Raw genomic sequence first — 26882 nt, 5'->3', positions numbered from 1 at the left:
ATATATACATATATATATATATATATACACACACACACACATATAGTCCAGCAATTAGTATTTCTTATGTCACTGTAGAAAGAAAAATAATGTCTAAGGAACAATGATGGTAGCATAACTGAATTTATATCCAAGCCTTACTTTTGTGTGGACACCTCCTTGTTTTGAGCAATCAACTTTGACATACAGGCCTCTTCCCTTCTTCTGTCACAGGTGCTGGATGTAAGTAAAGAAGGCAAAGAAGAAGTATTCTACGGGCCAACACTCCCCTTTGCTTCCAACGGAATAGCAGCATGCTTCCTTCCAGCTCCTTATTTCACGTGTCCTAACCTTCAAACTCTTCAAGTGCCTCATCATAGGATTGGCACGATCTGAAAAGCGTGCTCTGTTGATAACCATCGTGAACTGGAGGAAAAACAAAACGCCTGACTTTTGGATCCTGGGCATGAAAAGACTTAGTGCTCAATGCTTCCTTGTCTTGTTTTATAGGTCTTTTAGTCAGATAAATATTAGCAAAAAATGAACAATTTTCTAAAATACATTATTAAAAACTCTTGTCACCCTTCTCAGTGTATGTCAACATACAATACAATATGTATGACTTTTATTGTGGTGTAGTTTAGTGTCAACCAAACGTACATTACTGTTCTATGGCTCTTTACAGCAGTCTTTGTACTTTTTCTAATCAGTGCTGTCTAGGAAAACATGACATTCTAAGTACTAGGCAATTTATTTCACACAATGGCATCAATGATCTAAAAAAAAAATTCCATACTTAATCCTTTTACTACTCAAACCCAAGCTTGTAATTTTTCTTTGTAAAATTTAACATTATGCAGCCCTGCTCAGTAGAGACTCAGCATTATGACATCATAAATTTTTAAATGCCATATTTTATTCAAGGTGATACGAATAATGGAAGTACACTGAAATAGCAGTTGGGATACCCAGGTTTTTTTGCCTTGGTTACTGTGACCTTGGGTCAGAACCTTAACTTTATATAGTGCTTCAGTTTTCCCACAGTTTAAGGGAGAAAATTAGAGATAATTACTGATTTCCATATTAATTCAAAAAAATGTTGTGAGGATTAGGCAACCATTCTGGAGCACTTTAGTTAAGGAGAAAGTGTTAATCACATTACAAAGTATTTTACTGTCTTTAGAACCCTGTAACTGCACAGGGAAATTATATTTGAAGTTTAAAAACTACTAGATAGAACTTGGAAAACATGCTATAGAATAAATGATTCTGAAAAACATGTGAAAGAAACACTAATTAGAAAAATGAAAAGTTAGCAAAACCAAAGAGATCTAAATTTGTACAGATCCTTGTACCAAATAACCCTTTTAAACACTTCATTTAAAAAATCACTTAGTTAAAAATGACATTTTAAAGCTAAAAAAAAAAACTAGTTGTACTAATTATGGTACCATAAAGAGCTTTGACATAAATTTGAACCTAGAATTGGCAGTTCTAATAAAAGTTTTTCCATTTTGTTAAAGGTTATGTCAATCTTAAGCACTTGTGGGATTCTTCGCCACCATCAATACATATTTTATTACACTTTTAATAATGCATAAGGATTCTTTTTTTAGGCTAGGTTTTTGGCTTTGCTTTGTCTACAATAAAAAAAAAACAACTTAATAATCACATTGCAACATAAATTCAACAAGTATAAGGTGAGATTTTTCCTTTTGTCATCATCTCACTAGGACGTAGGTCAAATTTATTAAAAGGAAGACTTGATTCTGACTTTTTTTCTCTTGGCAGTTTAATCATTCAGCAATCCTTTTCTTATAGGAAATTATCATTTTATTCATGTAACCATTTTTAATAATCAAAAGTGAATAAAAGATCTTTTATCTTGAATACAGAATTCACTAGCTTTATACCTAAAAGATTATTTTAAAAATCTTATGACTTCTGGCTATTTAAACGGTAGAAAGAGAGAGTAGGGGTATGGAAAAAAAGGTAAATTTTTAAAAGAACGTGAATTTAGTTTAGACAACAAAACCTTAAGACTATTTGGACAGTTCTGAACAGTGGTAACTGATACTGATATTTAGAATGATGACAACAGCTTCTTTAAAACGTATAAGCCATCTAAGCTACATTTTAAAAACATCTTACCATGTCAGGAAAATGGACTCTAGAAAGAAATATTTCAGCTATACTAAGTTTTCTACTTGGCACGTGATTTTTCCCTCTAGCAGTTTTACTTTATAAAACCATTAAAATCTATTTTATTCCTAGACCCTACATCCAATGATTGAAAGGGAAATAGTCTAAAAATAAATTTGCCTGCCTGATAATGGAAGAGCAGCCTGAGACTACTCCTGATTATTTCTGTATAAATTTCTAACTGTTCATACAAAGCAAATCAGTGCATATTATCAAGCCCCTCCTTAGTAATCTTTATAATGTATTATTCACTAATATTACAGAACTGAACTCTGCATTTTAAAAAGTGTTGCATAGTTTGGACATAGCATTTACAGCTATAGCCAAAGAGTAAAATCAAAACACAATGTTTCTTTCCTAAAAAGAAAAAAAAAAAAAAAAAAAACTCCAAATCACCTTCAATTAGATTTTTTTCCTCAACATTGCCAGTAATAAAGAAAAATTCAGTAAAACTATATTTGATCATATAAGCCAAATTCCAGTCATTATTCAAATACATACTTTCTATTTAAGTGAACTATCAATTAACCTTATACTTTTACTCAAAATAAAAGACCATATCATATTTGTTTAAAAATTATTATACTAATGAGATTTTTCTGTATTAAGACCATACAACATTCATTTACTAATCACTCCAAGATTTTCTTTAAAAAGTCAGAAAAGAGTCCAGCAGCAGGCGCTGTGGTGGTTGAGGTGCTGAACTCCCCCATGACTGTAGTCACCTGGACCTGGTGGCTCACTTTCTCACTCTCTTTCTGTCTCATGAATGCATATGCCCTATAGCAAGTTAAAAAAAAATATGATAAATAAATCATTCTTTTTAAAAAAGAAGACAGATAGCAGTACCACATTGATCTTAGCAGAGCATTCTTGCTGTGGGAGGAAAAGCCAGCAAAGACAGTAATCTCTAAAGTTTTATGTATAAAAGATACAATAAAATTCCTTATATCCTTAATAATGAAACATTAATTAGGCTATGATGAAGGTACTTTTCATACTTTTTCCATCGTACTTTCCACATACCTCAATCACACATAGCATGTATCACTTTAAGCCATAGTAAGAGCTGAAAATCTAACTTTCCATTGTTTTGGGAAAAAAAGCAACAGGAATAAGACAGAAATTATTCTTTCTAGTAACACAGCTTACTTTTATTTTGGTATTCAAACAGTGAATCCATTATGAAAAGGAAGATGAATATTCAATCACAGGCACAATCCAAGTTATATACATCTCTTCCTATATATCTTTAACCTTCGTTATATGCACAAATAACTTAAAAACAAGTACAAAAAGTAAGAACATCCTGTTTCTGTCTAAAAGCACAATTCACAAGTACAATAAGTAGGATAAACATAAGCATACCAAAAGTTTAATTAGAAATTGGGTCAATTCCAATTATTTGGTACTAATTTTGGTAACCCTATCATAGAGTCAAAATATAAATTTCACATCTTATTAAAAATGCGAAAGAATATGCTACTTTGCTGCTTTCCCAAACCAACTGTTTTAACCAAATAAAGCATATTATTTATATTAGCATATTATACTTTCACCTGACAAGGCAATACTTTTAACCCTAAAAGGAGTAGACAGGAGGTCAGCTTTTGGAAAACTTAAGGCTTATGTTAAAAAAAAAAAATCTATCGGGACCAGCAGTTAGCATAATGGCTATGTCACTGGACTCCCATGTAGTCGACTGCAGTTTGCGTCCCGGACCCGGTGGCTTAAACTCACACCGGGCGCGTGTGCTGCATGCTCAAGATCCCGAGAGGAAAATGGAGAAGGGATTGTAGCATGGCCATCCCCCCGGGGGGTGATTTCTAGCTTTCTGTCTCTCTGTTGAGCGCACACGTCCTATAGCAAAAACCTCTCCAAAAAAAAAAAAAGTGCTAAGTCATGTTGATAATCTGTATCTGCTGTGGTTGAATGTGTCTTCTCCAAAATTCATGTGTTGGAAACTTACTCCCCAATTCAACAGCATTGGAAGATGTGACCCTTGAAGAGATACTTAGGTCATGAGGGCTCTTCACAAATGGATAATGCCATTAATAAAATGGCTTGCAGAGGAGTTCAACTTCTTTTGCTCTTCAGCCATATGAGGACATATTTGTCTTAGCTTGTCTTCTGCTTTCTGTCATGTGGGGATGAAGCAATAAGGCACTCACCAGTGGTTTAACGCAGGTAATACAACTTTTGGTGAGGTTTTCATAATATCTGATATTTTTAAAATATAAGGCTATGATAACATGTCGTATTTTGGGAAGGCAGACTTCCTAAAGGCTTTTCCAAACTGCAGAAGCTTGTCAAATTTTATACAACATATAATCTTCTGCAAAAGTACAGTGCAACGGATCCGTATAATTCTTAAAGAACAGAGTAGTTTTTAAAACTTGTGATAAGCATGAAAGAAGATAATAATGGGTAATGTAAAGTCACAGATAGCCTAAGATTCACAAATTACTCCCTTAAATAAATTCCAAGGTACAAAACGTCAGATATACTGAGGAAGAAAACAATAGAAATAGGTAAATGTATAGAAGTTTTAAACTGAAACGAACTCAATACTGAATGATTTTTGCACAGAGACAATCCTTTGTTTACCTCCTCCATGGAAACCTTCTAATATTAAATTGAAGATTAAATTATAACAAAATCCAAGTGTCTAATAAAGCCCTTTCATCACTCTGTTGTCCTTCATTCATCTTTTATACTCCAGTTGGTATTTTACAGATCTAATTTGACTAGCATATTCACATATCCAAAATGAACATTTTACTTTTCTTCCCATTTAAGTGTCCTAAGTTTCTATGCAAAGAGTGGCATTCCAAGTTCGCAAACTGAATGAGGCTGAGTATAGAATGAATGTGGCACTCAGAGAAAGCAGCTAAGGGAGTCTCTTGTTTGGAAAGAGGTAAGTATGACAATAAAAGGTACAGTTAAATGGCAAAACTCTCCAAACTAAAGGAGAATGGCAACTTATCAAAGGTCCTTCAGCAGAAAAATATTCTAGAAACCCTAATTTCTGAACTGTGTATGGGATAAACTATAGAAAAGGAGACCAGAGATAAGGGGGTAAGGAGAGCCTACTGCCCATCAGTAAAAAGTTTAGATGTAAGGAAAAAAAACAAAAAACAAAAAAACCCCCCAAAAATACAAACATAAAAAGAACAGCTTAAGAGCCTGTACTGGTGATCACCTAGAAGAATGGGGAAGAATGCAGAATGGGGAAGAATGAAGGATCTAAGATTCTCTGAAGTTTCAAGGCAACTTGGGAAAACAGTGTATTTTCTCTGGGTAGAATGAGAACAGCAGCGGTTTGGAACAGAAGGTGACAAGAGCAGCCTGACATGTTGCTTTGAGATTTCAGGAGGATCTAACTAGAGAGGTTGAGAGAGAAATTAGCACTAAAAGCTGATCTGAGAGACAAAATCATGAGCTAGAGTTACCAGTTCACTATAAAAAGAATGCTGAGACAGAGGAGGTGCAGGGTCTGAATTTACCATCGGGGTCAGGAAAGAAGGCTGTGAAGGTGCTCTCAAGAAACAATCAGTGTAGGAAGGAGCAGTATCATTGAGGAAGAGATGGGATGGTAAAGGAAAACCATTTCAAAGGAGCCAAAAAAAGAAAGAAGAATTGACTCAGCTTTGCTCAAAAAAGAATGACTTACACTACGGTGGTGGGAGAAGTCGTTTAAGAAATTACATGGTATTTGGGGGATAATGGATATTAAGGAGACTGGAAATAAGATACCCAGAGTCTGGAATGAAAAAAGATAAGATTATATTGTAGTAATAAGTGAAGGATCAATAAAGATTTTAAAGAAAAGAGACTGAGGCTATAAATTTCATTTTTTAATTAAGGTAACAGTCTCTTTGAAATTATTAATATACATAAACACACATATTGTTACAGACTTTCTGTTTTTACATTTTTTTTTAAATAGGGTGTGTGTGCTATAGAGTGTGTACGCTCACCGGAGAGACAGAGACAGACACAGTCACAGAGACAAAGAAACGGCAAGAAATCAGCTTCTGGGGGATGGCCAAACTGCAATCCCTTCTCCTCCATTCTCCTCTCTGGATTTTGGGCGCACAAACACGCACCTGGCATGAGTTTTAAACCGCAGGTCTGGGACTCAAACCACAGTTGACTATGTGAGAGTCCAGGGACTTAACCATTATGCCATCTGCTGGTCCTATTGATCGTATATTCTTACCATCTACAGATGTATGCCCTTATGCATGATTCAGTAGCAGCTTTATACCTTGAAAATTAATTCTCTTAAGAATCACAGTTCTCAAAGGTATCTTAATTAATATTCCTTAGAAGATAAAAAGATAAATAACTTCATTAATGGTATCACCTCAAATAGATAAAATGCCTTTAATTGCAGAAACTTACAAAGCAATTCATAACTGGTTTAACAAACTACTATTATAGTGAAAAGAAACTCAATACTATGAAGTTTATTAAACAGCCTTAAAGGCATTTTTATTTATTCTGTTTGCTGAAGTAATGACTTGATTTTAGAGGAAATAGATCATTTTTATGTCCAGAAAAGGGATTAGACTGGAGAAAAGAGAATCTGACTGAAGAACAAGGAGACAACTGACTTTCCAGACCTCTTGTTATTAGTAATCTTAAGACTTTACAGAATATTATTAGTACTTGTGAGTATTATTTTTAAGTTTATTTTTGCTATGAGAGGGAGAAATAGACAAAGACAGCACCCCCAATGGTCTTCATGCCACGACCCACCTCCAGCCTCAGCCAGCCTGGACTGTGGACCTGCATGCATCCAGCATATGCATGAATGCCTTGGGATGGGAACCTGGAAGCTCCCCATGTGGGCCTAGCATTATGGAGTATAACATTACCACTGTGCCACTCACTGGCCCACAAAATAATTTTATTTATTATATTTTTTAATGTTCTTGTATTTCTTCCTCCTTTTATATCTTTTAATGACAACCTTGAAAGGATAAGTAGAGAAAAAAAATCTGGCAATTCTTGGAACCCAAGCAGAAACAACGCTGACATAAGTTTAAACTTTTCAGATTATTATGTGTATAATCATTTAGCCAGATTCAATTTCATTTCTATCATTAAGTGTTTGTTTTAAGGGTTTTATTAATATTTATTAACACATATAGTATAGAAAAGGAAAACAAACATACAGCCCCATCTCCCAGCCATCCCCCCTGCACCCTAAAAATACCAGAATAAGGCAGCCAGGTAATTTGAAAAAGTATCATACTAAAACATGACTATAAAAAGTTAAAAATAACAAAACATCAGTTGCAAGTCAGGAAGTCACATTACAGTAAAAAGTTCATGGATAAGGCCAGCCCATAGCTTTGTGCTCAAGGCAGCTGGATCCCACAGAGACGACTATGAAGTTCAAGTTCTGGACATGGCGGCTTGAAAAACATGCAAGGCATGCGGGTCTGCTTATCCAAAATCCCAAAAGGAGTGAGAAATGAGAGAATGGATTGTGGCGTAACCATTCTCCACAGGGGGTGGTGCTTTCTTGTTTTCTCTCTGTCTCTTTCCATTGAGTGCATGCTTCCACTGGTGAATTAGAAAGAAAAAAAAAAGTTCATGGATGAATCAGTACAAACCTGTTTCAATACTCTTACCTAGAAAAGATCCTCAGAAAAAGTTTTCAATTTAGTTTAGCTAATTAAAAACTCTTAAAAACAGAATGCAGTTTTGCAAAGTTCCAAGGATCCTATTACAGGATTACTAATTAACTTTTATTTTCTTATTTATGTACTTTATACTCACAGGTATATAAGGAAAAAAAATTCCAGAAATAATTTTTAACAGAATATTATACAATTAATTAAAAGTAGAAGTTAGAATAGGACAATGTGGCTTTGGATAGTGATTAACAGTACAGAAGAAGGATCACAAAAATATATTAAGTATTATCATTTTCCAGTCTTTGCATTTCATCTTGTCCCACTGGTCCTAGATGAGATAAAAGTTTGCTATAGGCTTCCCTGTTTGAGAAAGAAGAGAGAAAATATATTTGTTACCTTTAACATTATTTTTTATTCAAGTATTTACAAATTAAACATGCCCTCTATGTAATAAGCTCACCGCAATACATAATGTGGACTAAAATTGGCATGTAGAAGTTCATTAACCATATAAAATAACAATGCTCAGAAGTAATGAAATATGTTCATAAGATATTACTTGAGGACAACAAAGGTATGATTACACTGGGAACTTATGTCACAAACCTAAGCATAAAACAAAAATTCTATAGCCACACAATAGACCTGTGTAACAATTTTGCCATACACTCCATTTTCTTTTTTATCATATTTAGAAATAATAAAGTTTGAAAAAATAAATTGGTTTTTCCTATTAGATTCTCTAGTACTTCTATATTTGGGATGTTTTCTTAAAAGATTTCTTGTGCCCAGTAGCATTTCATTCATCTCAGTATTTCTGTTACTCAGAATATTTAAAATCCACCTTCTCATGGGCATACCTGGCCACAAAAGGTAGAAGCTAGCAGAACATTTATACCAACAACACACTACATTAGAGCGGCTCACACACTAGCATTATGGAGTATAACATTACCACTGTGCCACTCACTGGCCCACAAAATAATTTTATTTATTATATTTTTTAATGTTCTTGTATTTCTTCCTCCTTTTATATCTTTTAATGACAACCTTGAAAGGATAAGTAGAGAAAAAAAATCTGGCAATTCTTGGAACCCAAGCAGAAACAACGCTGACATAAGTTTAAACTTTTCAGATTATTATGTGTATAATCATTTAGCCAGATTCAATTTCATTTCTATCATTAAGTGTTTGTTTTAAGGGTTTTATTAATATTTATTAACACATATAGTATAGAAAAGGAAAACAAACATACAGCCCCATCTCCCAGCCATCCCCCCTGCACCCTAAAAATACCAGAATAAGGCAGCCAGGTAATTTGAAAAAGTATCATACTAAAACATGACTATAAAAAGTTAAAAATAACAAAACATCAGTTGCAAGTCAGGAAGTCACATTACAGTAAAAAGTTCATGGATAAGGCCAGCCCATAGCTTTGTGCTCAAGGCAGCTGGATCCCACCGAGACGACTATGAAGTTCAAGTTCTGGACATGGCGGCTTTTAAAAAATTGAAAGGATGCGGGGCTGGCTCTGAGAAATGAGAGAATGGATTGTGGCGTAACCATTCTCCACAGGGGGTGGTGCTTTCTTGTTTTCTCTCTGTCTCTTTCCATTGAGTGCATGCTTCCACTGGTGAATTAGAAAGAAAAAAAAAAGTTCATGGATGAATCAGTACAAACCTGTTTCAATACTCTTACCTAGAAAAGATCCTCAGAAAAAGTTTTCAATTTAGTTTAGCTAATTAAAAACTCTTAAAAACAGAATGCAGTTTTGCAAAGTTCCAAGGATCCTATTACAGGATTACTAATTAACTTTTATTTTCTTATTTATGTACTTTATACTCACAGGTATATAAGGAAAAAAAATTCCAGAAATAATTTTTAACAGAATATTATACAATTAATTAAAAGTAGAAGTTAGAATAGGACAATGTGGCTTTGGATAGTGATTAACAGTACAGAAGAAGGATCACAAAAATATATTAAGTATTATCATTTTCCAGTCTTTGCATTTCATCTTGTCCCACTGGTCCTAGATGAGATAAAAGTTTGCTATAGGCTTCCCTGTTTGAGAAAGAAGAGAGAAAATATATTTGTTACCTTTAACATTATTTTTTATTCAAGTATTTACAAATTAAACATGCCCTCTATGTAATAAGCTCACCGCAATACATAATGTGGACTAAAATTGGCATGTAGAAGTTCATTAACCATATAAAATAACAATGCTCAGAAGTAATGAAATATGACATATAACAATAACAATAAAAATAACAATGCTCAGAAGTAATGAAATATGTTCATAAGATATTACTTGAGGACAACAAAGGTATGATTACACTGGGAACTTATGTCACAAACCTAAGCATAAAACAAAAATTCTATAGCCACACAATAGACCTGTGTAACAATTTTGCCATACACTCCATTTTCTTTTTTATCATATTTAGAAATAATAAAGTTTGAAAAAATAAATTGGTTTTTCCTATTAGATTCTCTAGTACTTCTATATTTGGGATGTTTTCTTAAAAGATTTCTTGTGCCCAGTAGCATTTCATTCATCTCAGTATTTCTGTTACTCAGAATATTTAAAATCCACCTTCTCATGGGCATACCTGGCCACAAAAGGTAGAAGCTAGCAGAACATTTATACCAACAACACACTACATTAGAGCGGCTCACACAAAGCCTCTCTAGTTCTTTCATTCACACTTGAAGATTACTCAGAGAAGCCAGATGTTAAGAGAGGTCTCTACATGAGCTTGTTTTGTGACATGACAAATACCATTTCTTCAAAGTTACATTTTTTGAAGTATTGCAATGTTCTCTTTCTAGAAAACTGTAAGAGGCTGGCCAAGCTTCTGTCAGTAGAAGAAAGGAGACTTTTCACTCTTGCACAGAAAAGCTATACCCATGTGATCTCTGGTTTATTTCCTTCTTTTGTTTTCATTTATTGTATTGAAAAGGAAGATTCAATTAGTTAGCTAAAGCTATAGTCAATATAGTCTTGTTACCAAGTAAAATCTCAACTATGACTTTGTATAGTCATAAACTTTCTTTTTTTTTTAAGAGAGGTTTTTGCTATAGGGCACATGCACTCGCCAGAAAGACAGAGAGAGACAGAGAAACAGAAAGCGAGAAATCCCCCAGGGGGGATGGCCATGCCGCAATCCCTTTTCCTCCATTCTCCTCTCAGGATTTTGGGCACACAAGCACACGCACCCAGCATGAGTTTAAGCCACCGGGTCCAGGACTCGAACTGTGGTCAACTACATGGGAGTCCAGCGACATAGCCATTAAGCTAAGTGTGAAATATACAATTTTCTAAGGTGGTCACAACATGCGAAATGGGTATGTCGATTCTGCTAAATTTGTTGACAATCTGTGCTAATTTCTAATCATACTTTACTGGTAATGATTACAGTCATAAAATGTTTTTCGGCTCAAAAGAACATTCCAACTTTTGGGAGAATAGGAAAAAAAGTCACTGCTATAAAATAAAGTGTTACATACCATTGCTCAAAAGAATGTAAATTATTGAACATACCTTTGTGCAATATTTCTGCCAAGGCCCCATTTCCGTTCTGAATCCTTCAGAGATTGAGTGAGAGTAGAAATCAAGTGGATGACAACTTGCTGGTTCAGTGTTGCTACTGTTTCTAAAATGCTGTAAACTTGATTATCATATCTCATACTATAATCCTGGATAAACTGCCTAAAAGTAAAAGAGGTTACTTTGGATTACTTCTGGGGCAATTCTTGGGGCTGGTATCTACAAGGCAATCAGCTGTAACCAAACATAAGAAAGGTCATTTCATTTAAGATTACGGTAAAAGTCCAGGTGTGATATGAAGACTGCTTATGACACTTAAAAAGATAAAGATCAGAAATGGCTTATTTCAGTGTCATGACCAGAGTGATGGCACTGGGGACAAGAGGGAAGAACTAGAATCCTAGAAGGGAAAATGAGGCAGGGGGGGATCCAATCCCAGGGGCTTTTTTTGCTATATTCTTCACATCAAAATCTGGGTGAGAAGGGTATGAAGACACTAAAAGGTAGGAAAAGTCAGATTTGCTGCTTCATTATGAAACCTTTCTATCTCTAGGTAAACAATATTTTTATGTTCCTTAATCAAATAAGAAACATCTGACCCAGAAAGACTTTCTTCTCCTTTCTCCTCTTGGGATTTTGGGTATGCACGTACACACACCCAGTTTGAGTTCAAGCCGCCTGGTCTAGGACTCGAACCACAGTCAACTATGTGGCAGTCCAGTGATGTAACCATTACACTATCTGCTGGTGCCAAAATGACATATTTTAACTCTAAGATCTCCACTCCCCCATCAATTCACAAAATAAAAGCCACCTAACCTAATATTGTTAAGTTGTAGAAAACAAATACTAAATCTTTGAACATATAAAATCCTTTTCTCTCCTCCTACGGTTTCACAATTTTCACAAATCATTTTTCAAGTGATTACAATTTAGATAAACTATAAACATTGACAAGGGCCAATTATGTTAAGAGAGAAAAAAACGAAGGAACTAAAGTTCCAACATAAAATGAACAAAATGAACCTAAATTATTACCATTATCACGGCAGTTTTAAGGTAAAGATATATATATATATAATAAAGGTGAACTGCCAGAAACCACGAAAATAGTGAAAAAGGAGGCAGCAGGTGGCATGGTGGTAAGGCATTGGACTTTATATGGCTGACATTAGATCAACTCCTGGACCTGGCGGCTTACGAATCACACTGGGCACATGTGTGTGCTTGCCCAAAATTCAGGAGAAGGGATTGAAGCATTGCTATTCCCCATGGGGGGTGATTTCTCATTCACTCTCTCTCACTTTCTTCTCCGTTACTCTCCTGTGAGTACATGTGCCCTATAGCAAAAACCTAAAAAAACAAACAAACAAAACTAAAAAATACTGCCCTATTAGAAAGTATGAATCTGTAAATGGGGCAAGGCAGGAAGAAGAAAACATCTTTCAAGCTGCATTGTTATTCTTGTGAATCAATAGATTTACTCCTATAAAGCCCATGCTTCCCAAATTAAACATAATGGAGCTTTCTGGAGCCGTAGTACCTAGAGCAGATCAGAAACGACTGACATGTACTTCTTCACTAGCTCCTCAGTACCACATTCAGCAAGCTCTGGGGGCCTGTGCACCTGTCAGCATGACACAGTTCCCACTGTTTCCTCTCAAATACAGGAGAGGTTCTCTCCTACTAATTTCATAGTAATTTTAAGTCAGCTCACTTATCTTTTTCAGCCGCACTTCTATTTTTCAATAAAATAACACAATGTAACAAAACTACTGCCAAAAATATAATAATCGAAATACTATAAACAAGTAGTAACACATTATGTTTTGGATAATTAGTTATTTAAAAAACATGTTGGCTGTCAAGTGGCTGGCAAGAGTCTTGTTGCCAGTTGGCATATTTTCCAGTTACCTAAACACAGAAGTCAGCTGGGCGGCAGGTTCTCCTTCTGACCCCACTTGGCAGGCTTTTACCATGTATTGCAGGTTCTCTGTGGCCAGCCTTTTAACTAGAAAGAAAAATTATAGCATTACACACTGTCTGAATTGACCATCTGGATTCTCGTTTTTAACACTCTCAATTTAGAATATGTTGTTTTCTTAAAGTACATAAATGCTTTCTTTGCTATTTTTCAAAATGGAATGTTATTAGTTTTGGGTTTTTGTTCTAAAGCATACTTAGCTGCCATTTTAAGAAGATACAAAATATTTACAGGTCCATTTTTTTTTGTCTTAAAATTGAAAGAAATGAAGGAACCAGCAGTTAGCGTAATGGCTATGTCGCTGGACTCCCACGTAGTCGACCGCGGTTCGCGTCCCGGACCCAGTGGCTTAAAACTCACGCCGGGCGTGTGTGTGTGCGTGCCCAAGATCTCAAGAGGAGAATGGAGAAGGGATTGCAGCATGACCATCCCCCCCGGGGGGTGATTTCTCGCTTTCTGTCTCTACGTCTCTCTCTGTCTGGCGAGCGTATGCTCCCTATAGCGAAAAAACCTCTCAAAAAAAAAAATATATATATAAAAGAAAAAATTGAAAGAAATGAAACAGAGGGTCAAAAAGTTCCTGGAAAAATAAAATTAAAATATGAGTTTATTTTGGTGTGAAATAATTTTGAAATCCAGGCAGGTTTTTTTGGTAATATGCATATTCCACAAACTTTCTGAAGACCACTGTATATATAAAAGTAAGTTTTTCTCTTGGAAAGAGGCCCATATTCTAAAACACTACATTATCCTTATTTTGTACACTGTTACATACTAACAAAAGGAAGCCTTTAAAAGGTCAACTGTTTTATAGGCAGATAGTTTTTTCAAAAATTTATAAACATATTCTTCCCATCCCTTTATAAATATATCAGTAGAAAACTAGACACCATCAACAATTTATCTTCACTTAAAATTAGCCTAATTAACACACATAAAAACTACTTGTGATGCTATCTTTCAAAAGACAGCAAAGTGTAAAAAAGAACATTTGTATTCTTTAAATATTTAATCAAATCCTTTAAAATTGTGCACTTACACACAAATGCAAAAATATCAAGAATGTAGAGAACCCAATGTTTTGAATGCTGCTAAGTTTTTATTGTGTTTTTTTTTGGCAAACTGAATCTAAGTAGTCAGGATAAAAGTGCTTTCTCCATGAATAGGATTTTCAGAAATTAATCCATTATAGCAAGACTACAAAACATATGATATAAACATGAATTAATTAATATGAAATAGTAATATTTTCCATTTCATGAGGCCAGTGAACAAGACATTAAAGGGGGCCAAGGTAGAAAAAAAAAATTTCCTCAGCAAGAATACTTGTGTTTATTGGACAACTTTTATAATCTTTCATATACAAACCTAGAACCAATACACATAATTCTTTTTGAAAAACAGAATAAGTTCTTCTATGGAAAAAGTATCAACATGAAGAAATAGTGCTCAAAGAGTATCAATGTTCATTTTTTTAGGGTAATAGTGTCATTGAGATAATTCATGTATAATTAAAACTAAGCCTTTAAAGTATAACTTTATTTAATATAGTTAGCGGTGTGACGCTATCACCATATCTAATTTGAGAACACTTTTGTCATCCTTTCAGAAAATCTTACACCAATTTATTAGCAGTCATTCTCTATTTTCTTTCTCCCCCACTCCCTTGAAACAACTAATCTACTTTCTGTCTCTCTGGATTTGCCTATTCTAGAAATCTTATATGAATGTAATCGTACAATTTGCTTTTCTGTGACTGCTTTCTTTTACTTAGCATACTGTTTTAAAGTTCATCCATGTTATATACCATGTATCAGTACCTCAGTCCTTTATCATGACCAAATAATAATTGTATGAATATATATTGGGCTGTAGTAAAAGTCATAATGTATTCTTTCTTTTTTAAAAAAGCTTAATTTACATTCATTCACTGAGCATTGTCACAGCATACAAAATGTGACTTCCCATCCAGAATATACTGCATAGTGACTTAATCGTACATGTTATTGTAGATAATTTTCCATTTCTAGTTTTATATACATATTATGTGTGTGTATATCTATATATTTTCCCCTTTTTTCACCCTCTGCCATTTCCCATCCTCTTCCCACACTATCTAGTGTTACAGTTGCTTTCCATTCATTTTTCCCTCCACATTTTATTGATTCACAAAATTTCTTAAATAATCTAATACTTTAAATAGCAAGTTCAGCTGGGACCAGCAGTTAGCGTAATGGCTATGTCGCTGGACTCCCACGTAGTCGACCGCGGTTCGTGTCCTGGACCCGGTGGCTTAAAACTCACGCCAGGTCATGTGCGTGCGTGCCCAAGATCTGGAGAGGAGAATAGAGGAGAAGGGATTGCGGCGTTGCTATCCCCCCTGGGGGGTGATTTTTCGCTTTCTGTCTCTCTGTCTCTGTCTGTCTGGCGAGTGCACGCGCCCTATAGCAAAAACCTCTCCAAAAGAAAAAAAAATTGCAAGTTCAGCTGATATATACATATCTGTGAATACATGTCTGACTTTAGGTGTGAAACTCTGAGTAGAATAAATATACTATAAGGTAGCACCTAGCTGATGTCATATAGCTTACTATGGTCATTAAAAAGATATTTTTTAACATATTTTTTAATTTCAAGAAAAGCAGTTTTAGTTTTAATACATCCAAATAAAAGAAATGCTAAAAGAGCTTTGCATCAAACTTAAAGCCAGGAAACAGGTTAGGATTATGTTCAAATAGTAGGTACATGAAACTATGGGCAGCTCAAGATAAGACAAAAATCCTTAAAACCGGAAAACAAAGCCTAGAAGAAAATCAGCAATGTTTTGGTCAAAAGTCATAAGATTCTACTTCACCAGTTCAGTTTCATGTACTTAATCTATCTTCTGTTGTGGTCCGATCTTCCCGATTAAATTCTGGGATATAATATTTAACTCCAGACTACAATTAAGCTGGCCATTTTCTTAGTTTCTGAACTCATTTCTCTGTGTTTCTATTTAATTTTCCTGGTATAGCACTCCCTTGAGAACTTCTTAGAGAGTTGGTCTGGTGTTGGTAAATTCTTTCAGGTTTTGTTTACGTGAGAACATTCTTGTCTTTTCTTTCCATATGAGGAATAGTCTTGCCGGGTACAGTATTCTTGGATGAAATTGCTTTTCCCTTAATACTTTGAATATGTTTTCCCATTCTTTCCTCGCTTGCATTGTTTCAGATGAGAGGTCTGCTTGTTAGCCTGATAGGACATCCTTTGTAAGTAACTTGTAGATTTTCTCTTGTCAATCTTAGTATTTTGTCTTTGTCTGTGGTTTTGGTCAACTGGGCTATAATGTGTCTTGGAGAAGATCTTCTTGAGTTGATTCTATTTGGGGTCCTTTGTAATTCTTGGGAATGGATCTTCAAATGCCTCTCTAGGTTTGGAAAGTTTTCTTGCAGGACTTTATGGAATAGATTATCAATGCCCTTATGAGCCTCTTCACCTTCTGAGATACCAATTATCTGGATGTTTGGACGGTTGATGGTATCTAGTATATCTTGTATATTATTCTCATGGGAGGGGGGGGCAATTTTCTCAGTGTTTGTGGTGGATTTTTATAGGCCAGTGATCCTAGCTTTTACATCTGAGATTCGATTTTCTGTATGATCTAGTCTGCTTTTTAATACTTCCAAGGGAGGCTTTGACTTCTTGTATTATAGCCTTCATCTCTAACAGTTCCATTTGATTTTTTTATGGTATGTATTTCCTCTTTCAAATCTAACAAGAATTTCCTTACCTCCTGGAACTGGTCAATTCCTTTCTCCTGCCTCTTCTGCAGTTCATTGTCTCTCTTCCTTTCCATCTATGTTAGATTTGTCACTATGAATATTCCAAATTCTGTATCTGACATTTCCATGAGTTTCATTGTAGTCTGAGGATGAAGAGGAGTTATTCTTTTCCCTTGGAGGAGAGGTATCTTCTTGCTTTCTCATATTTCCTGTGACTCTGCAGTGATTTCCAGTCATCTGATGGATTTTATGTTTCTTCCTAACCCGAGCAATTTGAAGCATGCTGGAGGAGGCGATCTACAATCTCTCTTCCATTCCTTTTTTCACTCTTTGTGCACCAGATTCAGTGGGAATTGAGGACTATTCTGACCCTAATAGTAATCAGATGTTTAGATACTGTTCTAGACCAGTCTAGACATTCAGTGAGTGAAGTTCACTAGAAATGAATCTGGAGGGAGGAATCTCAAAAGAAAATCTTCATTTTTAGTCAATGAAAACAATATTTCACAGCTCAAGTTCAGTAGCCATCTCAGCATGATGTATTTTTCTAAGCAAAAATGCATTGTGACTTTTCCAACAACCCAAATCTCTCTCTCTCTCTGTCTCTCTCTTCTCTCTTTATATATAATTAATCCATCCATCAGTTGATGGACATCCTACCTTTGGGCTATAATGAAGTATATCACTAAAAATACTAAAGTTTCTGTATGGACTTAAAGTTTTCATTTTCATATATCTAGGAGCTGTTGGGCCATACAATAAGTCTTATGTTTAACCAGATGAGGAACTACTACTACACCATTCATATTTCCCACAGAGGCAGCAAATGAGGGTTCAGATTTCTTTACATCCTCCTCAAGCTTTGCTATTTTCTTTCTCATTACAGCTAACCTAGTAGGTATGAAGTGGTATCTCGCTACAGTTTTGATTTGCATTTCCCTAAGGACTAAAGATGTTGAGAACCTTTTCAGATGCTTATTAGACATTTGTTAATCTTTGGGAAAATGTCAACTAAGATCCACTGCCCTTTTGTTTAACTCAGATATCTGTCTGTTTATTATTTAGTTTAAACGTTAATATATTCTATATACAAGTTCCTTATAAGACAGATTTGCAAATTTTCCCCCGTTCTGTTGATTTTTTTATGTTCTTGATAATGTTCTATAAGCTATAAAATCTTTTTCCTTAAAGAATTATTTTATTTTAACTTTTTTTCTTATTTTTATTTGACCAGAGAGGGACAGAGCGAAAGAGCTAGAGAGAAAAAGCAAGTTGCCAGTCTAGGACTCGATCCGCAGCCGGTCATGTCGGAGTCCAACACCCTTAACCACCATGCCACCTGCTGGCCCCAGAAATATAAAAGCTTTTAATTCTGATCAAGTAAAAATTATCTCCTGTTTTCTTCAGGGGTTGATGCACTTGGTAGCATACCTAAAAAAATCCACTGTCAAATCAAAGGTCATAGATTATAGCCCTGAGCTTTCTTTAAAGAGCTTTATCTTTGAGATTTAGATCTATGATACATTTTGAGTTCTTTTTTTAAAAATATGGTGTGAAGTAAGGGTACAATGTCATTCTGTTGCATGTGGCTAACCATTTGACCAAGCATTATTTGTTCGAAAGACCATTTTCTCCTCCATTAAATCATCTTAGCACCCTGTCAGAAAAACCAGCTGGCCATAAACACATGGGTTTATTTCTGAACTTTCAATTCTACTCTATTGATATATATGTCTACCCTTATGCCAGTACCACACTGTCTTGATTGATTACTGTTGCTCTCTACTGGGTTTTGAAATTAGGAGTGTGATCCTCCCAACTGTTTTACTTTTTTGAGATTGATTTGCCTATTCTGGGTCCCTTGCAATTCATTATGAATTAGTTCATATGGAACTGAAGATTAGCATAGTCACCGTCTGTGATTACTATGTTTCTTGATGTATCTTTTCCCATCCTCTCTCCCCCTTTATTTTAAATTTTGTCAGAGGACATGTGTACTCACCAGAGACTCAGAGAGAGAGACAGAGAATGGTTTCAGTCCAATTCCTCTTCTCCATCTCTCTCTCCTCTTGGAATTTGTGAACTTGTGCATACACGTACCCTACATGTTTTTTTAAGCTTCGAGGTCCAGAATTCAAACTGTGTAGTTAGCTTTGTGGGATACAGCCACCAGGTAACATGCTGGCCCCATCACTTTACCTTATTTTTATATTCTTTGAATTTAAAATGCTTTAGGTAGATACCATATACTTAGACATTTTAAAATCCTGATCATCTCTTCCTCTTGATTAGACTGTTCAATCCTTTCTTACTTGATGTTATTATAGATAATATTATTGTTTGATGTATCACAATCATTTTACTTTGTTTTCTTAATGTCTCTTAATGTTTTTTTAATCTCAGTAACACTAGTTTTAGCTCTAATAAATAAAAAAATGTTAGGAGAAATTTGGCTAAGACTTTAAGCCAGAGAAAAGATTAGGATTCTGTTCAAATGGTGGGTAAATGAACCTATCAACAGCTCAAGAGGACAAAAATTCTTAAATCTGGAAAACTAAGCATAGAAGAAAATCAGTTATGCTTAAATCAAAAGTCATAAACCTCAGTTTCACCAGATCAGTCTCATGCAATTTATCTCTCTTCTGTTATGGTCTGATCTTTCCATTTTAATTCTAGAATAGAAGTTAACAATCAACTCTGAACTTGTCCCTAGCAGTTGGTTAGCCATTTTCTTGGTTGTTTTTTTTGTTTGTTTGTTTGACTCTTATTTCTGTGTGTCTGTATTTAGTTTTCCTAGACAGCACTCCACTCAGAACTTTTTGGAGAGCTGGTCTGGTGTTGGTAAATTCTTTCAGGTTTTGTTTACCTGAGAATGTTCTTGTCTTTTCTTCCCATATGAATAATAATCTTGTTAGGTATAGTATTCTTGGTTGAAAGCATTTTTCACTTAACATTTTCAATATATTTTTCCATTCTCTCCTTGCTTGCATTGTTTCTCATGGTCTGCTGTCAGCCTGATGGGCTATCTCTTGTAAGTAACCTGACATTTCTCTCTTGCCAATTTTAGTATCTTTATTTGTGGTTTTTGTCAATCTGGCTATGATGTGCCTTGTAGAAAATCTTCTTGGGTTAATTCTGTTTGGGTTCCTTTGTATTTCTTGGGTCTGCATATTTGTTTTTTTTTTTTTAATAGCTTTTTTTAAGAAGTATTTTATTTAACTTTTATTTATTATTATCATTATTTTTTTCCAGTTTGATCAGAGAGAGAGAAAGTGAGAAAGCAAGCCATCAGTTTCGAGACTTGAACCGTGGTCAGCCATGTGGGAGTCCAGCACCTTTAACCACCATGCCACTTGCTGGCCTCAAGGGTCTGCATATTTGAATGCCTCTCTAGGTTTGTAAAATTTTCTTCCTGGACTTCATGGAATAGATTACCAAATTCTTATTCTTATCACCTTCTGGGATACTGATTATACAGATGTTTGGATGTGTAATGGTATCTAATATTACTTGTATATTATTCTGATTTTGGGGGGTTGTTTTCTAAGTCTTTGTGGTGCATTTTTCTAGGCCAGAGATTCTTTTTCTACACCTGAGATTCGATCTTCTGCATGAGCAAATCTGTCTTCGATACTTTCAACGGAGGTTTTGATTTCCTGTATTACAGCTTTCATCTCTAAGAGTTCCATTTGATTTTTTTTTATGGTGAGTATTTCCTCTTTCAGATGGGGAACTCCTTACCTCCTGAAACTCACTGTCTCTTTTCTGCATCTTCTGGAGTTATTTCTTTTCTCTTGAATCTCTGTTAGCTTTGTCACTATAAATATTCTAAATTCTATATCAGACATTTCCATGATTTCCATTGTACTGTGTGCAGAGGATGAGGAGTTATTTCTTTCCATTGGGGGAGAGATATTTTCTTGGTTTCTCACATTTCTTGTGCCTCTGTGGTGGTTTCTGTTAATCTGATGGAATTTACGTTTCTTCCTAATTTCCTGAAATTCAATCTGAGTGTTCAGAAGTGTGCATGCAGAAAGAGGGTATCTGCAATCTCTCTGCAGTTGTTTTCTCCATTTATGTAGCAGGTTCACTGGAAATTGAAGATTATTCTGACCCACAGTATTGAGATGTTTGACTACTATGTAACTAGACCTGTTTAGATACTCAAGTGTGTGGAGGCTGAGCAGCAATGTGATAAAAGGAGAAAAGGAAAAGGGAAAGAAAGAAAGAAAAATATAACTAATGAAAAATAATTTTTTAAAAATAAAAAAAAAACAAAGAAAAAATCATTCATTGTGCAAGGGCACCACATGAAACAGATTGGTCACAGTGCAAATGGAGATGTCTTCTCAGAGGGCCTGCACTTTGCCTCTCCTGAATGGGAGCAGGGAAAGGTGAGAATTAGTGGGAAAGGTGAGAATTAACAAGAGAAAGGAGAAACCAAAGGCCAAGAAGTGCTTTGCATTAAACAGAAAAAAATATTAGTTAAAAAAAAAAAAAAGATTAAAGAGACAGAAGAATACAGAAGATGCCCTACCTATTCTATATTGGGGTCTGGAGGGCGAAGTCTAAGGAGAAAATCTTCAGTAGTCCTGGGGCCTGAAACAGAGTGGTCACAGCTCAAATGCAGATGTCTTCTCCATTTTCGTTCTTTTAATATCCTTTACTGCTTTCTTTTTGTATGACATGCAGTAATTTTTAATGTAGCTTTAAATTATTTTAATGAGTCCTCATTGTTTTTAGATTATTTCCTTAGTGGTTTCTTTAGTTAACCATATATTTCTTAACTTATCCAAACTTCAAATTTTTACTAATTTAATTCTAGTGAAATATAAAAACATAAATCTGATACAGGTCTATTCCGCTTTCCCCCTTTTTTTGTCTTATCACTACCCATATCACATCTACAAATGATCAAAAGCCAACAATACACTTAAAATTTTACCTTCTATAGCCTCAGGCCCTTCAAAAAAGCTAACAGAAGGAAGGTAGGCAAGTATATATCTTAGCTTTTGCTGTATGAGGGGATATATTCACATTATTTATCACTTCTGGTTTTCCTCATTTGTTCCTGGGCATTTGAGTTACCATTGGAATCAATGTCAATATATACCCACTGTTTTACACAGTTGCTTTTTAAAACCAGTTAAGAGAATAAAAGTGAAGAAATATGCATTTATACTGTCTTGTAATAATTACATAATGACCTTTACTGGTTTTCATTGTCTTTTGAATTCTGATTTGTTCTGATCCAAGGGCTTGCTCTTTTTCCAGCTGTCTTTTTGCTCTGATTCTCACCCATAACCTAAATGTCCAACAGATTAGCCTATATTTCCATGGAATCTATCAGCAGTTCCACTGGGAGAGATTCAGGCTCTTCTGTCTGCAGCCTGCTTCTTCCTTGCCCCTGTCTGGGCAAGATCTCAGAGGTATGCATTGGTCCTAGGGCTGGGAACAATGGTTCCCATAACTTTCTGTGTGACACTGTCACTTTAGGAACTGAGTGCCTGTGAAAGCATCAAGGGGTAATGCCCTTAGGTCCTCTTGGCTAGCTTCTCCTGGCATGAAATGCCCCATGAAAGTCAGTACCAGTAGTCTCTGTGGTATTACACATAATGTAGAGTGCCCTCATCTCAAAGTTGTGACTGAATAGAAGAATGGAGCCCCTACCTCTAGGTCACACTCTCCTACAATATAACCTTGGCATCAGGAAGCTGAGTCAAGATGAGAAATACTGACATCCTCTCTCTTCTGGAGTGACAGTTCTCCTCTTGGGAGCTGGGGAAGGGACAGTGTGAGACATGTTTTTAGATTTATCTGCCAAGAGTAGTGTTGCCACCTTGGTGATCTGAGAAGGGAGAAGAAGTGAGTGGTCCTGGTTCAAAAACCATAGAGTTTTGCTATTCTTACTGTTTTAATAGATATTATTGAATAAATGTTTCTCCACTTGGTGTAATACTCATTTCCAGAGAATTTAAATCTTATCCTTTAAATAAGTGATTTTTACCAGTTTTGCTGTAGCACAAGTCTGCAGAGCTCCTTATGTTCTCATGCCAGAAATGAAACTCAAATGACAAGTTTTTGAGTGGACATATGTTTTCAATATTCTTGGACATATCTAGAAGTGGAATTGCTGAGTTATTCAGTAACTGACTCTCAATGATTTCACAAATTATCCTTTTAAGCACCGAGAACACAAACAGACTAAAAAATTTTTTTCTGAGTCAACCATGCAAATCTGTGTTTAATACAGATTGAGCAACCGTAATCTGAAAATACAAAATGCTCCAAAATCTTAAATGTTGTGAGCACTGACATAGCACAAGTGGAAAATTCCACACCTGGCCTCATATGACAAGCCACAATCAAAACATTATAATAGAAAAGTATTGTATAAAATTACCTTCAGGCTATGAACATGTAAAACATAAGTGAAAATTGTGTTTAGATTTGGGTGTCATCCTCAAGGTAACTCATTACATATACACCAATATTCTAAAATCTCCTTTCTCTCCCAAATCCAAAATCGGAAACACTTCGGGTCTCACCTATTTCAAGTAAGTAATATTCAACTTGTCTTGCCCTTTCAGCTTTCAAAGACATCAATGCAGATAGTCCATCGACACTGAGTATGTGATGCATTAAATAACTAGATGCAACTAGTAAAATTTACCTTCTAAACCTCGGTCTCCTTCATGATAAAATACTATCACCAAAACAATATGCTGGCTAAAATGGTCTGCTCTGTTGAAATCTTTTTTTTTTTTTTTAATGGTACAATTTAAAATACGTGTAAATTTTCAATGTGGGCAACATTTCTAAAAAGTATGTGGTCCACCTTTAGATGTTCTTCAGTGAAAAGGATGTTATCAGGTAAGGGTATTCAATCGAAATGTATAATGTGTTTTTTATAAAACCAGAATTGAGAACAGAAAGGAACACTGAAATGCATAAATAAATGTGGATTAATAAAAATATGCATAAGTTTTTGAGATGAAACAGCACATTTCAAAGAAGTGTGTGAGGTTTCCATTACCACTTTGGGTACTGACCTCACATTCTTCAGGGTATGCACTATATTCACTTATCTCAGCAGTTAAAAGTACTTAGTAGAAACATTTGAGAAACCCTGCCTTGAACAATCACATTAAAATGATAAACACATACACTATCATCCTATTTACATTAAAAACTCCTTCAGGATAGAACCATGGCTACTATTCTGCATACTGCCAATATGCTTATTAAAGCATGTTATTCACAGTAGGAATTCAATAAATGATATTTTAAACTGATCACTGGAAGAAAGGCTGATTAGATGGAAAACAAAATGAAATAATTTAAAATGTAGAATCAAAGGATTCTTACAGGCTTGCCCCCCAAATAGCTTAGATATTCTAGCAGAAACCTGAATAGAAGAAAAGTATGTTGACCTCTTATCACTTGATATTTAATAGGCTGCATTTAATTCTGGAGTCAGATTGGACAAATAGTTTTTTGAGAGGTTAACAAGTCTAATTGAAGGAACTAGCTCTTAAATAAATGATTTGCCTTAAGAGGGAGAAAAAACCAGAAAACTAAAATAGATTGAAACATGTACATTTTTAACCATTTCATCATATCCAACCTTCAGCAACTCGCTGGAGTTTATTCTTTGGCTATGACATATACCAACAGGTATAAAATAACCACAGATATTTTATAACAGTCTACTTTTTTTTTTTTTTTTTTAAAGAGAGATTTTTGCTATAGGGCATGTATGCTCGCTAAAGAGACAGGGAGAAACAGAGAAACAGAAAGCAAGAAATCATCTCCCATAGGGATGGCCACACTGCAATTCCACCTCTTCCATTTTCCTTTTGAGATTTTGGGTACTCACGTACACATGTCTAGCATGTTTTAAACCACCAAGTTCAGGATTGTGGTTCCACAGTTGACTATGTAGAAGTCCAGAGATCTAACCATTACATCATCTGCTGGTTCCTATAACAATTTATTTAACTGATGGAAATGAGTAGTTTCTCATAAACAGACAACAAAAACAAAAACAAGCTTATAAAAGAACTAACCTAGGGGTTCATTGACCAAAACCAAACATTTTAAGATGCCAGGGAGTAGTAGTTCCACCTCACAAGTGTCTACATTAGCTTCCTTGCAGAGCTGGAGGATGAAGGCCAGAACAGATGCTAAGCGAGGAGGGGGTGATAACCCTTTATACTCAAAGTATGATTTCCTGCAAAGAAAAAAATTCTTATTTTTCTTCTGATTAAAGCTTCAATAGAGCAGAACCAAATGTCATATACTTTAAAACTACCGGCCAAATTCACCATCCAAATGAACCAATTGTTATTTTTTTAAAAAAAGAATTATTTTCTTAACTTTACTTAATATTTTTGAATTTGACTAGAAAGAGACAGTGAGGGGGTGGGGAGTGAGAAACCAAGTTGCTAGGTGTGGGACTCAAAACAAGGTCGGCCATATGGAAGTCCAGCACCTCAACCACGAAGCTATCTGCTGGCCCAAATGTGTGTGTGTGTGTGTTTAATGTATGCATATTTAACCATGCTGCATCTCTTCAAATGTTAAGATTTTAGAAGCAATGACTGCACATTCATTTGGTGTGTTCTAAGGGCCAAAGCAAAATACAAACACAATACAAGAAGGGTCAAAACATAATACAAAGGCAAATTAAATGTAAAGCAACTTGGTTTTAAAATGAACCAAAATCTAAATGAAAATTTGTTATTTTTTTTCTCCATTCTAGTCTAAGTCTGATCTCTTCTATCAGCTCCTCAATATTGCAACATTTTCTTCCTAATGTCAAATTTATATAGAGAAATCTCTCCTCACATTTATTTACTTAGGAATTTGGGAAGGTCTTATTTTTCCAAGTAAATAAGAGGACTGTCCTAGGATTTAGCTTTCTACTCCAGTGTTACCTCGTTCCTTCCTAAAGTAAGTAAGAGAATCAGGTAAGTAATTTAGAATTTAATGTTAACTCTCAAGGCAAGACACATTTTAGCATTAGAACTCAGTAGAGATTGTAAGAATAATAATTTATCTGACTCATCTTTGTGGCCCCAGCTTTTAGAACAGGTCTTGGTTCATAATTGATGTTCGATACACATTTGTTAAGTGAATTAATGAAAAGTAAATTGTTCAGTTTCTTCAAAAGTCTAGAAAATATCGGGAACCAGCAGTTAGAGTAATGGCCATGTCACTGGACTCCCACGTAGTCGACCGTGGCTTAGAACTCACACCGGGCCCGTGTGTGTGCGTGCCCAAGATCCCGAGAGGAGAATGGAGGAGAAGGGAATGCGGCATGACCATACTCCCTGGGGGGTGATTTCTCGCTTTCTGTCTCTCTCTGTCCGGCGAGCGCACGTGCCCTATAGCGAAAAAAACCTCTCAAAAAAAGTCTAGAAAATATGAAAACTTGTCAAGTACAGCTAATCTAAACTATATGTCCATAAATATTTGCAAAGTAGTAATTATTTACCATAATGAGACACAGAAATCATTAATGATTAAAATCTCCTTAAGGGGAGGAAGTAATCATTTCTACTCTCTACAGTGACTTCCAGCAAATACTATTAGAAGATTCATACATTTTTTGAGGGCAGGGGTTTTGTCTGTTTTGTTCACTGTTGACTTGCTAATTCCTAGAACAAACACTTAATGGACACTTATGGTTTGTTGGGCCCAAGTAAGTTTAAGAACAAGAACATGAAGTTTGGTAACATATGGTCTCT

The 26882-nt window shown here is 35.2% G+C and overlaps 2 protein-coding genes across 2 annotated transcripts in view; one reads left to right on the top strand and one right to left on the bottom strand.

The window, feature by feature from the left end:
- The window catches only part of KLHL32 (kelch like family member 32), a 244098-nt gene extending 241213 nt beyond the window's left edge, over positions 1-2885 (top strand). Inside the window, exon 11 of the mRNA XM_006156098.2 lies at positions 214-2885. Within this exon, the coding sequence (XP_006156160.1) occupies positions 214-375 (162 nt within the window). The 3' untranslated portion in view covers positions 376-2885. The remainder of the gene's footprint in view (positions 1-213) is intronic.
- Positions 2886-9609: 6724 nt separating this feature from the next.
- Positions 9610-26882, bottom strand: part of MMS22L (MMS22 like, DNA repair protein) — a gene marked incomplete at its 5' end in the record, with an annotated part of 162514 nt that continues 145241 nt past the window's right edge. Inside the window, 4 exons of the mRNA XM_014590732.2 lie at positions 9610-9896; positions 11380-11547; positions 13300-13396; positions 25200-25363. Coding sequence (XP_014446218.1) covers positions 9815-9896; positions 11380-11547; positions 13300-13396; positions 25200-25363 — 511 coding nt within the window. The remainder of the gene's footprint in view (positions 9897-11379; positions 11548-13299; positions 13397-25199; positions 25364-26882) is intronic.

Source organism: Tupaia chinensis, unplaced genomic scaffold (genome assembly GCF_000334495.1).
Source record: "Tupaia chinensis unplaced genomic scaffold, TupChi_1.0 Scaffold000478_3, whole genome shotgun sequence".
Taxonomy (NCBI): domain Eukaryota; kingdom Metazoa; phylum Chordata; class Mammalia; order Scandentia; family Tupaiidae; genus Tupaia; species Tupaia belangeri.
The sequence above is the reverse complement of the archived record's forward strand: the minus strand, read 5'-3'. Positions and strand labels throughout refer to the sequence as shown.